Source organism: Hemitrygon akajei, chromosome 30 (assembly GCF_048418815.1).
Source record: "Hemitrygon akajei chromosome 30, sHemAka1.3, whole genome shotgun sequence".
Lineage (NCBI taxonomy): Eukaryota > Metazoa > Chordata > Chondrichthyes > Myliobatiformes > Dasyatidae > Hemitrygon > Hemitrygon akajei.
This window is the reverse complement of record NC_133153.1, coordinates 22,033,728-22,047,202: the sequence shown is the minus strand read 5'-3', so window position 1 is coordinate 22,047,202 and position 13,475 is coordinate 22,033,728. Positions and strand designations below refer to the sequence as shown.

The 13,475-nt window shown below is 40.7% G+C and overlaps 1 protein-coding gene across 4 annotated transcripts in view; it reads left to right on the top strand.

Annotated features, from left to right (window-relative positions):
* lrrc28 (leucine rich repeat containing 28) overlaps positions 1-13,475 on the top strand; it is an 85,282-nt gene that overhangs the window by 19,307 nt on the left and 52,500 nt on the right. For all 4 annotated transcript variants that reach the window (XM_073033085.1, XM_073033084.1, XM_073033087.1 and 1 more), the window contains 2 exons: positions 2,929-2,966; positions 8,553-8,690. In XM_073033085.1, coding sequence (XP_072889186.1) covers positions 2,929-2,966; positions 8,553-8,690 — 176 coding nt within the window. The remainder of the gene's footprint in view (positions 1-2,928; positions 2,967-8,552; positions 8,691-13,475) is intronic.

Genomic DNA, 13,475 nt, shown 5'->3' with positions numbered 1-13,475 from the left:
TGCAGGTCAGAGGCTAGGAATCTTATGGTGAGTAACTCGTCTCTTGACTGCCTAAAGCCTGTCTACCATCCACAAAGCTCAAGTCATGAGTGCTATGAAATACTCTCCACTTGCCTGAATGACTGCAGCTTCAACAACGCTCAAGAAGCTCGACATCACACAGCATTTAGTAGCAAGCTTTATGGGCACCCTGTGCACAACCATTCATTCATTTCACCATCAGGGAGGTGATAGGCAGGTGAGAAGAAGGGAACCAGAACCGAAAGAGAGAATGGGAAGGGGCGAAAAATTAGTGGAAGGTAGAGAAATTGTGTTCATGCCACCAGGTTGGAAACTACCCAGACAGAATATGATGTGTTATTCCTCCAACCTAAGTGTGCTCTCATCGTGTCAGTAGAGTAGGCCATGGATAGCACAGTAGCAACAGTTTGTACTCTCTTATAGGATGCACTGCAGCAACTCACCAATACTCGTTAGACAGCTCCTTCCAAACACACGACCTCTACAAGTCAAAAAGTACAAGAATGGGAACACCACTATCTAGAAGTTGCCATCCTGACATCAGACAGCACTTAGTAGCCATCCTGACATGAAAGGATATCACCATTCCTTCACGGCTGTTGGCCAAAATCTTTGAACTCACTCCCTAAAACCGTTGTGGGTATAGTCATGCCTCATGACTGCTGCAGTTCAAGAAGGCAGCTTACCACCACCTTTTCAAGAGCAGTAAGGGAAGGGCAATTACATGCTGGTTCACCTTGTAAGACTCGTATCCTTCAAATACATATATATTATAAATGCAATGTATAGATTTAAATTGCTTAATTTGCTGACAACTAATGGCATTTTACACCAACAAATGCAACGCATAGAAATGCTGAAGGAACTCAGCAAGTCAGGCAGCATGTGTAGAGGGGAATAGACAGTCGATATTTATGGCCGAGACCCTTCATTAAGATTAGAGAGGAATGGGGCAGAGGCCCAAACAAGAAAGTGTGGGGAGGGAGGTGAGGAAGAAGTAAGAAGCTGGAAACTAATTGGTGGAAGAGGTAAGGGGCTGAAGAAGAAGGAATCTTATAGGAGAGAAAAGTGAACCATGGCAGAAAGGGAAAGAGGGTCATAAGACCATGAGGGTCATCAGAAGGAGGTGATGGGCAGTTGAGAAGGAGTGAGACGAGAGCCATAATGGGGAATGGAAAAAGAGAGAAGGGGAAGAGGGAGAAATTACCAGAAGTTAGAGAAATTGATGTTTATGCCACCAGGTGGGAGGCTACTGAGGCAGAATATGATGCGTTGCTCTTCCAAACTGAGTGTGGCCTCATTGTGGATGCAGAGGAGGCCATGGATAGATATGTTGGGAATGGGAAGTTGAATTGAAATAAGTGGCCACTTGGAGATCCTGCCTTTTGTGGTGGACGGACTGAAGTTGTTCGATCAAGTCTACATTGGGTTTCATTGATGTGCAGAATGCCATACTGGAAGCACCAGATCCAATTGATGACCCTGACAGACTCCCAGGTGAAATATCACCTCACCTGGAAGAACTGTTTGGGGCCCCGATTGATGGTGAGGGAGGAGGTGTAAGGGCAGGTGTAGCATTTGTACCAGGTATACCACAGGGATAATTGTCAGGAAGGAGATCAGTGAGGAGGGACGAGTAGAAAAAGGAGTCATAGAGGGAGAAAGTGGAGGGGGAGGGTAGGAAAGATGTACTCAGTGTGGTAAAATCCCATTGTATATGGTCGAAGTTACGGAGAATGATGTGTTAGTAATGCACGTTCGTAGCTTGATAAGGATGAGAGGAGCCCTACTCCGTTATGGTGGAGAAGAGAAGGTATGATGGCAAATGTGTGGGAAATGGAAGAGTTGTGGATGAGGGCAGCATCAATAGTGGTTAAAGGGAAACCCCATTCTTTGAAAGAAGATGACATCTCACATATTCTAGATTGGAAAGCTTCAACCTGAGAACAGATGTGGTGGAGACCGGAGGAACTGAGAAAAGGGAATAGCATTTTTACAGGAGACAGGGTGGGAAGAGTTATAGTCAAGATAACTGTGAAGCCAGTAGGTTTGCAAAAAAAAAGATAATCTGTCTCTTTGAAATGGAGACAGAAAGATCAAGAAAGGAGGAAGAGGTGTCAGAGACAGACCAATTAAATTTGATGGCAGGGTGGAAGTTGGAGGGAAAGTTGATGAAAATGATGAACTCAGCATGGGTGCAGGAAGCAGCACCAATGCAGTCATTATAGCGTAAAAAGAATTGGCAAGTGTTACCAGTGTAGGCTTAAAACACAGACTGGTTCACACACCCAATGAAAAGGCAGGCATAGCTGGGGTCCATGCAGTTACCTTGGGATTGGAGAAATTATTGAGAGTGGGGACCAGTTTTGCCAGATGAAAGAGGGAAACTATTTCCACTCCTTCAGCACACCTCTGATTAATACTTTTAAATCTGTGTTTCTGAATAATAATTTTATTAAATTTCATTTTGCATTGAGTGCAATTCTGCACAAGAGGATTTTGTTGCATTATCTTTTCCGGATGGATGGTGTGTTCGAACAACTCGGGGGAAATAATTTGAACAGGAAAATTATTTAAGATGAACAAATTGTAGAGTATTTTTGAACAAACATCTATTTCCAATGAGTCAATAAGAATATTATGGCATCTGGAACCCTTGTACAACAAAATTACCCTTAGATTCAGTTCCTTATGCTAAACAATCAAAGTGCTATACTTATGTTTCTTAACTGATTCTTGAAAACCTGGTAAGTCAAACATTATTTTGACACTAGTGTTTGACTCAATAGTTAAATGTTATCTACTTTCTATAATATATCACAACCTTTTTTGAATGCTGGCATTATGTAAATTATGAGAATAAATAGTTATTTTCTGAGTTAAGATGCAACCCATTTCTTTTTCTAGATATTTGCATTCCAATAACATAGAAGCAATTCCAGAAGGTAAGCATAATCTTTACAGAAAATATTTGCTGTTTCAGTATTCAAATATGCTCATAATATTGCATTATTGGCAAAGACAGCATTTATTGACTCCAAACTACTGCAGATCTTATGGTGAATGTTCTTCAGGAGTGCTGGTGAAAAGGCATTAAAGATGGGGATTCAGCATGACTGGAGGATAGCAATATATTTGATGCTATTATATTCTGCTTTAACTCCATCTGGAAGTTTACAAACCATACCACCGTAGTGGGCCTTATCTCAAATAATGATTAGTTGGAGTACAGGAAGGATATTCAAAGCTTACTGACATGGTGTCATGACAACAATCTTTCTTTCAGTGTCATCAAAACAAAAGAGCTGGTCGTTAACTTCAAGAAGGGGGAAAGTACACATGCTCCTGTCTACATACACGGTGTTGAGATTGAAAACATTCATGTTCCAAGGAGTGAACATCACTAATAGCTTGTCCTGGTCCAACTGAGTTGCTGTCATAGCAAAGAAAGCTCATCACAGTCTCTGCTTCCTCCAGAGGCTAAAGAAATTTGGCATGTTCTTGTCAACCATTACCAATTTTTATAGTGCACCATATAAAGCATTCCATCTGGATGCATGACAGCTTGATATGGCAACTGCTCTACATGTTACTGCAAGAAACTGCAGGTCACAACACATTCAGGAAAACCCCAATATGGACTCTGTCTATATTCAGGTTGGAGGAGCAACACCTTATATTCTATCTGCATAGAATGAGCCTGATAGTATGAGCATTGATTTCTCGAACTTCGGTAATTGTACCCCACCTCACTTCTCTTTCACCATTCCCTATTTGCATTTTCATCTTTCACCTTATCTCCTTACGTGCCCATCACCTCCTTCTGGTGCTCCTCCCCCTTCCCTTTCTTCCGTGACCTTCTGTCCTCTCCTATCAAATTCCCCCTTCTCTAGCCCTTTATGTCTTTCACCAATTGACTTCCCAGCTCTTTTCTTCAACCCCCCCACTCCCCCAGTTTCATCTGTCACTTACTACCTTGTACTTCTTCCTCCCCTCCCCCCACCTTCTTACTTTGATTTCTCATCTCTTTTTTTCCAGTCCTGATGAGGGGTCTCGGCCTGGAACATGGACGGTTTACTCTGGCCTGCATAGTTCCTCCAGCATTTTTTGTGTATTACTTTCATTTCCAGCATCTGCAGACTTTCTCTTGTTTCTGTCTATACCTTTTGTTTCCTTAGTGAAACAGGTAGGAAAGTCAAAGACCCCATCTATCCTCTCCCATTAGGCAGATGATACAAAAGTCTGAAACTGCATACCACTCGGCTCTACACAGCTTCTGTCCTGCTGTTATCAGACTCTTGAATGATAAGGTGACTATTGACCTTACAAAATACTTCGTAATGGTCTTATTTTATTGTTTACTTGCATTTTTTTGGTTGCTCCTACACCTTATTCTGCATTGTTATTGTTCTACCATAATGCACTGTGTATTGATTTGATCTATATGGACAGTATGCAAGGCAGGCCTTTCACTGTACCTTTGTCCATGAAGTGATAATAAACTAATATGAATATTTCCACAACAAGTTAGTGGAGATGTTAGCAGACTATTTTGTCATTGTCACAATGTGACAATTGTGCTGTGAGGATTACATTCCTTGACTTCTCTAGTGCCTTTAACACCATCCAGCCCAAGATCTTAAGGCACAAACTAACGGAGATGGGAGTAGACTCTCACATGGTGGATTGGATAGTGGACTACTTGACAGATAGACCTCAGTATGTGCGGTTGGGAGACTGTAGGTCTGACACGGTGGTCAGCAGCACAGGAGCGCCGCAGGGGACCGTGCTCTCTCCGGTCCTGTTCACCCTGTACACATCTGACTTCCAATACAACTCGGAGTCCTGCCATGTGCAGAAGTTCGCTGATGACACGGCCATAGTGGGGTGTGTCAGGAATGGACAGGAGGAAGAGTATAGGAAACTGATACAGGACTTTGTGATATGGTGCAACTCAAACTACCTGCGTCTCAATATCACCAAGACCAAGGAGATGGTGGTGGACTTTAGGAGATCTAGGCCTCATATGGAGCCAGTGATCATTAATGGAGAATGTGTGGAGCAGGTTAAGACCTACAAGTATCTGGGAGTACAGTTAGACGAGAAGCTAGACTGGACTGCCAACACAGATGCCTTGTGCAGGAAGGCACAGAGTCGACTGTACTTCCTTAGAAGGTTGGCGTCATTCAATGTCTGTAGTGAGATGCTGAAGATGTTCTATAGGTCAGTTGTGGAGAGCGCCCTCTTCTTTGTGGTGGCGTGTTGGGGAGGCAGCATTAAGAAGAGGGACGCCTCACGTCTTAATAAGCTGGTAAGGAAGGCGGGCTCTGTCGTGGGCAAAGTACTGGAGAGTATAACATCGGTAGCAGAGCGAAGGGCGCTGAGTAGGCTACGGTCAATTATGGAAAACCCTGAACATCCTCTACATAGCACCATCCAGAGACAGAGAAGCAGTTTCAGCGACAGGTTGCTATCGATGCAATGCTCCTCAGACAGGATGAAGAGATCAATACTCCCCAATGCCATTCGGCTTTACAATTCAACCGCCAGGAGTAAGATATGTTAAAGTGCCGGGGTTAGGACTCAATGTATTAAGTAAACTACTTAAGAACTTTTTAAAAGCTATTATTAATGCTTTTTGAGATAGTGATTTAGATGCATATCATATTTTTTACTGAGTTAAGTATTGTATGTAATTAGTTTTGCTACAACAAGTGTATGGGACATTGGAAAAAAAGTTGAATTTCCCCATGGGGATGAATAAAGTATCTATCTATCTATCTATCTATTTTAAAAAAAGGCAAAATCAGATGCAAAAGGGAACAAGTCATTCAGGCTATGATTCCTTCAGGAGAATGAGGGAGAATTTAAATTTTTGCTTCTTTTTTCTCTCTCATGGTCACTCTCTTTAGCAGAATGCAGATTATTTTTTAAAATTCATTTTTGAATATTGGCTATCATAAACAAGCCACAGTTTAACGCTAGTACCCAATTGGCTTCATTGGTGAGCCACCACCTTGAAGTGCTGAAGTTCATTAGAAGATGCTGCTATATATGTACGACCTTACAAGAGTGGAGGCGCTATGTGCTTGTTGTTCTTTTCTGTTTAGGTAGTAAGTATTTCAGGAAGGTAATATTGAAGAAGCCATGGTGACTTGCGTCATTGCAGTTTGCAGTTGCGATTATATGCCCAAGGTGCACACAATGATTGAGCGAGCGGTTAGTCCCGAGATTTGTGTGTCAATTAAGTGAGCAGTTCTGACATGAATGTTGCTGAACTTCTTGTGTATTTTTGGAGCTTTGCTATCCAGGAAAATAAGAATGTTCCATCATACTTATGTTGTGCTGAGAGAGAAAAGTGTTCGGGGCTCAGGATGAAAATCAAATGCCACAATATTCCCTGTAATAGAACTGCTTTTTAATCATATATCTACATGGATAAATCAGTTATGTTTCTAGTTGGTGGTGACTCTTGGGATATTGATGGTGTTGAAATTGTCTGATGGATCTTCAATTATGATTGTGATTATGGTCTTTCTGGACCAGATTGCAAATGATTAAAATATGTATGCTGAAGAGATTCATCATTTAAACCATTGTGGTAAGATATTTTGAAGAGCAAACTATCTTAGCTGACATCCACAGGATGAGAAACAAATCTATGCTTGCACAATTTTAAAGGGGTAATAGTTCAGTTCCATGAAGCTATAGTTAATTTTAGTTACATTTTGTAATCCAGTAAAATAAAGGTAACCTGAAGGGTTATTTATGAAATAGTAGTTGCCTTTAAATCATGATTGGCAATATCTTGTTTTCAGCATGTTAACATTAGGTGGTGTACTTCTATTGTGTAATGTTTGGTTTATAAATAATTCATTGCAGCTACTCTTTCTACTGAGCATATGTAATTCATTTAAGAACAGTTGGAAAAGTAGTTGAGCATTAGGATTTGGTCGACATTGTCCAAATAAACAATCGTTGATATAATAATTTAAAAACATTGGCACACATGCTGGGACATTTGACTCTTCAAGCATGGTTCACAATTTGCTGTGATCATAGTTGATCTTCTAGTACAGCTCCATTTCCCTGAACTATTGCTATATCCTGTCATTCTCTTTATATCCAGAAATGCATTCATCTCTTTTGTGAATTAATACATTCCTTGAGCCTCCACAGCCATCAGGACAGAGAATTTCAGAAATTCACCAGTCTCTACATGAAGAAAATTCTCTTCACCTCAGTGCTGAAGGCCTACCCTGATTGTGAGACTGGTAATACGATTTCTAGACTCTTCAGCTAGGGATGCAGTCTCCCTGTAACCTGCCTCTCAAACTCTTTACAAATTTTGTGTTCCAATGAGATCTACTTTCAATCCTCTAAAACTAAGAGAATATGGACCTCAATATCTTCTTTATATAGGCCCATCAGCAATCTTTGGAATCAGTCTAATGACTGTTCACCATTCATTCCCTATTGCAAATATGCTAGATTTTTACAGGACAAGCTAAAACTCTCCAGAGAACTCCCAGTGCAGTCTTCCAAGGCTCCGTATGATAGTAATAAATTATTTTTATCTCTGTTCCCCAATCCTCTTGTAAACTAAGAAAGGATGTGCTGGCGTTGGATAGTTCATGAGAATGATACCATGAATGAAAGGGTTAATGTATGAGGAATGTTTGATGGTGCTGGGCCAGTAATCACTGGAGTTTAGAAAAATAAGGGGAGAATTTCATTGAAACAACCTCAGAATACAAGGAACAGAGATGAGGAGGTATTCCTTTCACTGGTTGGTGGTGAATTTGTGGAATTCTTTGATAATAAATCAGCCATGATGGAATGGTGGAATAGAGGCAATGGACCAAATGTCCTAATTCTGCTGCTGTTATCTTATGTTACTGAAGGCCAGCATGCTGCACCCTTGGCTTTCAGTGATTTATGTGTAAGGGCACTTTGTTCTCAATGAATGTTAACATGTTCAATCTCACCATTTAAAAGTTACCATGGTTCTTGTTTTGTTTACCAAAGTGGATAATACACATATTTCCACGTTATATTGCATTGCTATATTTCTTTCTCCCATCCTCTTAACTGGTCTGTATCCTCATCTGTACTCACAATCCATGCAGTTTTGTATCAAACTTAGTAAAACAACTTTTGGACCCTTCCACATAGATCAAGGATTGTTGTGATGCAAGCACTGACCCCTTGCTCTAGTCACAGCCCGTCAACCTGTGATGACCTTTTTTAATCCCACTCTTGGCTTCTGCAGTCCAACCAATTCTCAAGTTAAACGTATTACCCTGATTCTGTGTGCTCTAGCTTTGCTGACCATCCTCCTGAATGGAACCTCTTGTGAAAATTCAAATACACCACATCCACTGGTTCATTGTTCAAGTATATTCTACTAGTCATATCACAAATAAACAAAACTTTTCTGAAATTTTAGAAAATAGCTTTCCTGAATCCCAAAGCATTTAAAATTAGTGATGATAATGTTAATTTTACATTTTTTTTTCTTTCTATTCTAGCAATTGGCACCCTGGTTAAACTTCAGACATTGGATCTGAGTAATAACGCCTTGGCTATCCTTTGCCCTGAGATTGGTCAGTTGAGATCTTTACAGCATCTGCGATTGGCGAACAACCGACTGAAATTTCTTCCTTCTGGTAAGGAAGTAGCCTGAAGTACAATCTGTGGAAGGCATTGGAATTGTTTTCTATGTACACATGTAGAGACACATTGATTTCCTATCCTTTTAGGTATCTGAATCTGATATCATTGAAAAAATATATTTATTATAATGTAGGAAATATTTTCATCATCTTTAGTATTTAGTATGAGTTCTTTAAATGATTGTACTCAAAAATTAATCAATTTATGAAAGCTGACTTAACATGAATAAGGCTTACAAAAATACCTTTAATTGTAAAGAAAGGAAAATGGTTTAAATGTGTTGATGTTTTAGTAGTTGACTTTGGCTTTATAATATTGAATACATCTTACTAATTATTTCATGAACGTTTACTGATCCTGTAGAAATATCCACAAAGAAACAGAATTATTGTCAGGGCTTTTGATTTTGTTTTTCTGATTTCAGTCATTTGTGTGTATCTAAGTGTAACTTGTTGGTTATTGGTGCAGAGAGATCAGGAGCTTTTCTTGATTTATATCTTTCATGTGACTCATTATGAAATTTGAAATGTTCCGTGCACTTGTCCCTGTCATGCTTCATCCATAATACTATGGCTTGCATTGCTTCTTTTTCAAAATCAAATTTCGTCATTTGTGAATTGCTCTTTTGATGGCTTCATCCTTCTGCTCCTTGATTTCAAGACCATAAGCGATTATAAGACAGAGGAGTAGAATTAGATGATTCAGCCCATTGAGACTGCTCTGCCATTTCATCATGGATGGTCCTTTTCCCTTTCAACCCAATTCTTCTGCCTTCTCCCTGTAACCTTTCATGCCCTAAATTACCAAGAATCTATCAACGTCCACCTTAAGTACACTCAATGACCTGGCTTCCACAGCTACATGTGGCAAAAAATTCCACAGATTCACCACCTTCTGACTAAAGAAATTCCTCCTTATCTCAATTCTAGATAGATAGATAGATACTTTATTCATCCCCATGGGGAAATTCAACTTTTTTTCCAATGTCCCATACACTTGTTGTAGCAAAACTAATAACATACAATACTTAACTCAGTAAAAAAAATATGATATGCATCTAATCACTATCTCAAAAAGCATTAATAATAGCTTTTAAAAAGTTCTTAAGTCCTGGCGGTTGAATTGTAAAGCCTAATGGCATTGGGGAGTATTGACCTCTTCATCCTGTCTGAGGAGCATTGCATCGATAGTAACCTGTCGCTGAAACTGCTTCTCTGTCTCTGGATGGTGCTATGTAGAGGATGTTCAGAGTTTTCCATAATTGACCGTAGCCTACTCAGCGCCCTTCGCTCAGCTACCGATGTTAAACTCTCCAGTACTTTGCCCACGACAGAGCCCGCCTTCCTTACCAGCTTATTAAGACGTGAGGCGTCCCTCTTCTTAATGCTTCCTCCCCAACACGCCACCACAAAGAAGAGGGCGCTCTCCACAACTGACCTATAGAACATCTTCAGCATCTCACTACAGACATTGAATGACGCCAACCTTCTAAGGAAGTACAGTCGACTCTGTACCTTCCTGCACAAGGCATCTGTGTTGGCAGTCCAGTCTAGCTTCTCGTCTAACTGTACTCCCAGATACTTGTAGGTCTTAACCTGCTCCACACATTCTCCATTAATGATCACTGGCTCCATATGAGGCCTAGATCTCCTAAAGTCCACCACCATCTCCTTGGTCTTGGTGATATTGAGACGCAGGTAGTTTGAGTTCTAAATGGATTCTAAATGGATATCCCTGTATTCTGAGGTTGTGCCTTCTGGTCCTAGACTCCCGCACTATAAGAAACATCCTCTCCACATCCACTCTATCAAGGCCTTTCAGTATTTGAAAGGTTTCAGTGAGATCCCCTATCACTTCTTATATGATGAGCTTTTAACTTCTGGAATCATTTTCGTGAACCTTCTTTGAACCTGCTCCAACATCAGCACATCTTTTCTTAGCCCAAAACTGCTCACAGTACTGCAAGTGAGGCCTCACTAGTGCTTTATAAAGCCTCAGCATTACATCCTTGTTTTTATATTCTAGACTTCTTGAAATGAATGCTAACATTGCATTTGCCTTCCTCACCACTGACTCAACTTGCAAGTTAACCCTGTAGGGAATTCTGCACGAGGACTCCCAAGTCCCTTTGCACTTTAGATTTTTGAATTTTCTTCCCATTTAGAAAATAGTATTTGTTGTCTCTACCAAAGTGCATGACCATTCACTTCCTGAAACTATATTCGATCTGCCACTTCTTTGCTCCTTTTCTGAATCTGTCTAAGTCCTTCTGCAGCCCCCTGCTTCCTCAACACTATCTGCACCTCCACCTATAGTCTGCAAAATTAGCCTCAAAGCCATTAATTCTGTGATCCAAATTATTGACATACAGCGTAAAATGAAGCAGTCCCAACACCAGTTTCCTGCGGAACACTACTGGTCACTGGCAGCCAATCAGAAAAGGTTCCCTTTATTCCCACTCTTTGCCCCCTGCCAATCAGCCAATGCTCTGTACACACTAGTACCTTTCCAGTAATATGGGTTCTAATCTTGCTCAGCAGCTTCATGTGCGGCATGAAGCCTTCGAAGGCTTTCTGTCTGAAAATTAAAGTACACAACATCTACATCCTGCTTGTTATTTTCTCAAAGAGTTCCAACAGATTTCTCGGGCAGGATTTTTCCTTAGGAAACCATGCTGACTTTGGCTTTTTTACCATGTGCCTCCAAGTACCACGAAACCTCATCCTTAACAATCGACTCCACCATCTTCCTAACTGCTGAGGTCAGGATAACTGTCCTATAATGTTGTTCCTGCTCTTCCCCCCCCCCCCCCCCCTTTTCCTTCTTAAAGAGTAGAGTGATACTTGCACTTTTCTAGTCCTCCAGAACTATGCCAGAATCTAATGATTTTTGAAAGATCATTACTAATGCAATTACTAATCTCTTCAGCTCCTTCTTTCAAAACCCTGGGATATGCTCCCTCTGATCCAGGTGACTTATCGACCTTCAGACCTTTCAGCTTCCTAAGCACCTTCTCCCTAGTAATAGCAACTGCACTCACTTCTGCCCCTGATATTCTTGAACTTCTGGACCATTGCTAGTTCTTCCACAGTGAAGTCTGATTCAAAGTACTTTTTCAGTGCGTCTACCATTTCCTTGTCCTCCAATACTACGTCTCCTACGTCATTTTCCAGTCATCAGATATCTACTCTTGACTTTCCTTTACTCTATTAATCAAAAAAAACTTTTGGTATCCTCCTTGATATTATTGGCTACCTTGCCTTCATATTTCATCTTCTCTCCTTATAGCTTTTATAAAACTTTCCCTTCTGTTTTTTTTTAAGCTTCCCAATCCTGTGTCATCCCATTAATTTTTGCTCTATTATATGCCCTCTCTTTTGCTTTTATATTGGCTTTGATTTTCTTGTCAGCCACGGTTATGCAATCCTGCCTTACAAAGACTTCCTCTTTGGAATGTATCCATCCTGCGTCTTTCAAATTGCTCCCAGCATCTCCAGCCATTGCAGCTCTGTCATTACTGCTAGTATCCCTTTCCAATCAACTTTGACCAGCTCCTCTTTTATTCCTTCTGTAATTTCCTTTACTCCACAGTAATATTGACTCAATTGACTCCGCTTCTCCCTCTCAAATTGCAAGATGAATTCTATGATATTATGATCACTGCCTTCTAAGGATTCCTTCACCTTAAGTTTCCTAATCAAATCTGGTTCATTGTACAACACCCAATCTAGAATAGCTGATCCCCTAGAGGCTGGACCAGAAGCTGCTCCAAAAAGCCATCCCATAGACATTCTCCCCATCTTGGGATCTGGCATCAACCTGATTTTCCCAATCTACCTGCATATTGAAATCCCCTCTGACATTTGTAACATTGCCCTTTTGGTATGCATTTTCTACCTTCTGTTGTAATTTGTAGCTCACATCCTGGCTACTGTTCAGAGTCCTGAATATACAGTAACTCCCACCAGGGGCTTTATACCCTTGCAGTTTCTTAACTGTACCCACAAAGACTCTAAATCTTCTGGTCCTATGACACTCTTTTCTAAGGATTTGATTTCATTTTGAAGCCACAGAGCCATGCCTCTGCCTACCTGCCTGTCCTTGCAATGCAGTGTATCCTTGGATGTTAAGCTCCTAACTAAAATGTTGTTTCACTCAGGACCCCAACCCACAAGGTTATACCTACCAGTCTCTAACTGCACAACAAGGTCATCTACCTTATTCTATATACTAAGCATTCAAATATAACACCTTCAGTTCTGTATTCAGCACCCTTTTAGATTTTGTCCCTGTTACTGCAACTCATTCCACTGACTGCAATTTTGCCTATCCTTCCTGACAGCCTCACTGCACACTGCCTCTGCTTGTACACCAATTGTCCCATCATCAGCCCTATCACTCAGTTTCCTATTCCCCTGCGAAATTAGATTAAACCCTCCTCAACAGTTCTAGCAAATCTGCCTGCAAGGATATTCATCCCCCTTGGGGTTTAGGTGTAATCCATCCTTTTTGTACCCTTTCTCCAGATAAGATCCCAATGATCCAAAAGGCGAATGTAATGTTGGCCTTCATTTCAAGGGGAATAGAATATAAAAACAAGGAGATAATGCTGAGGCTTTATAGGACACTGCTCAGGCTGTGCTTGGAGTATTGCCAAGAGTTTGGTGCCCCATATCTCAGAAAGGATGCGTTGTCATTGGACAGAGTTCATGAGGAGGTTCATGAGGATGATTCTGGGAGTGATGGGGTTAGCATATGAGAAGTGTTTAGCAGCTTTG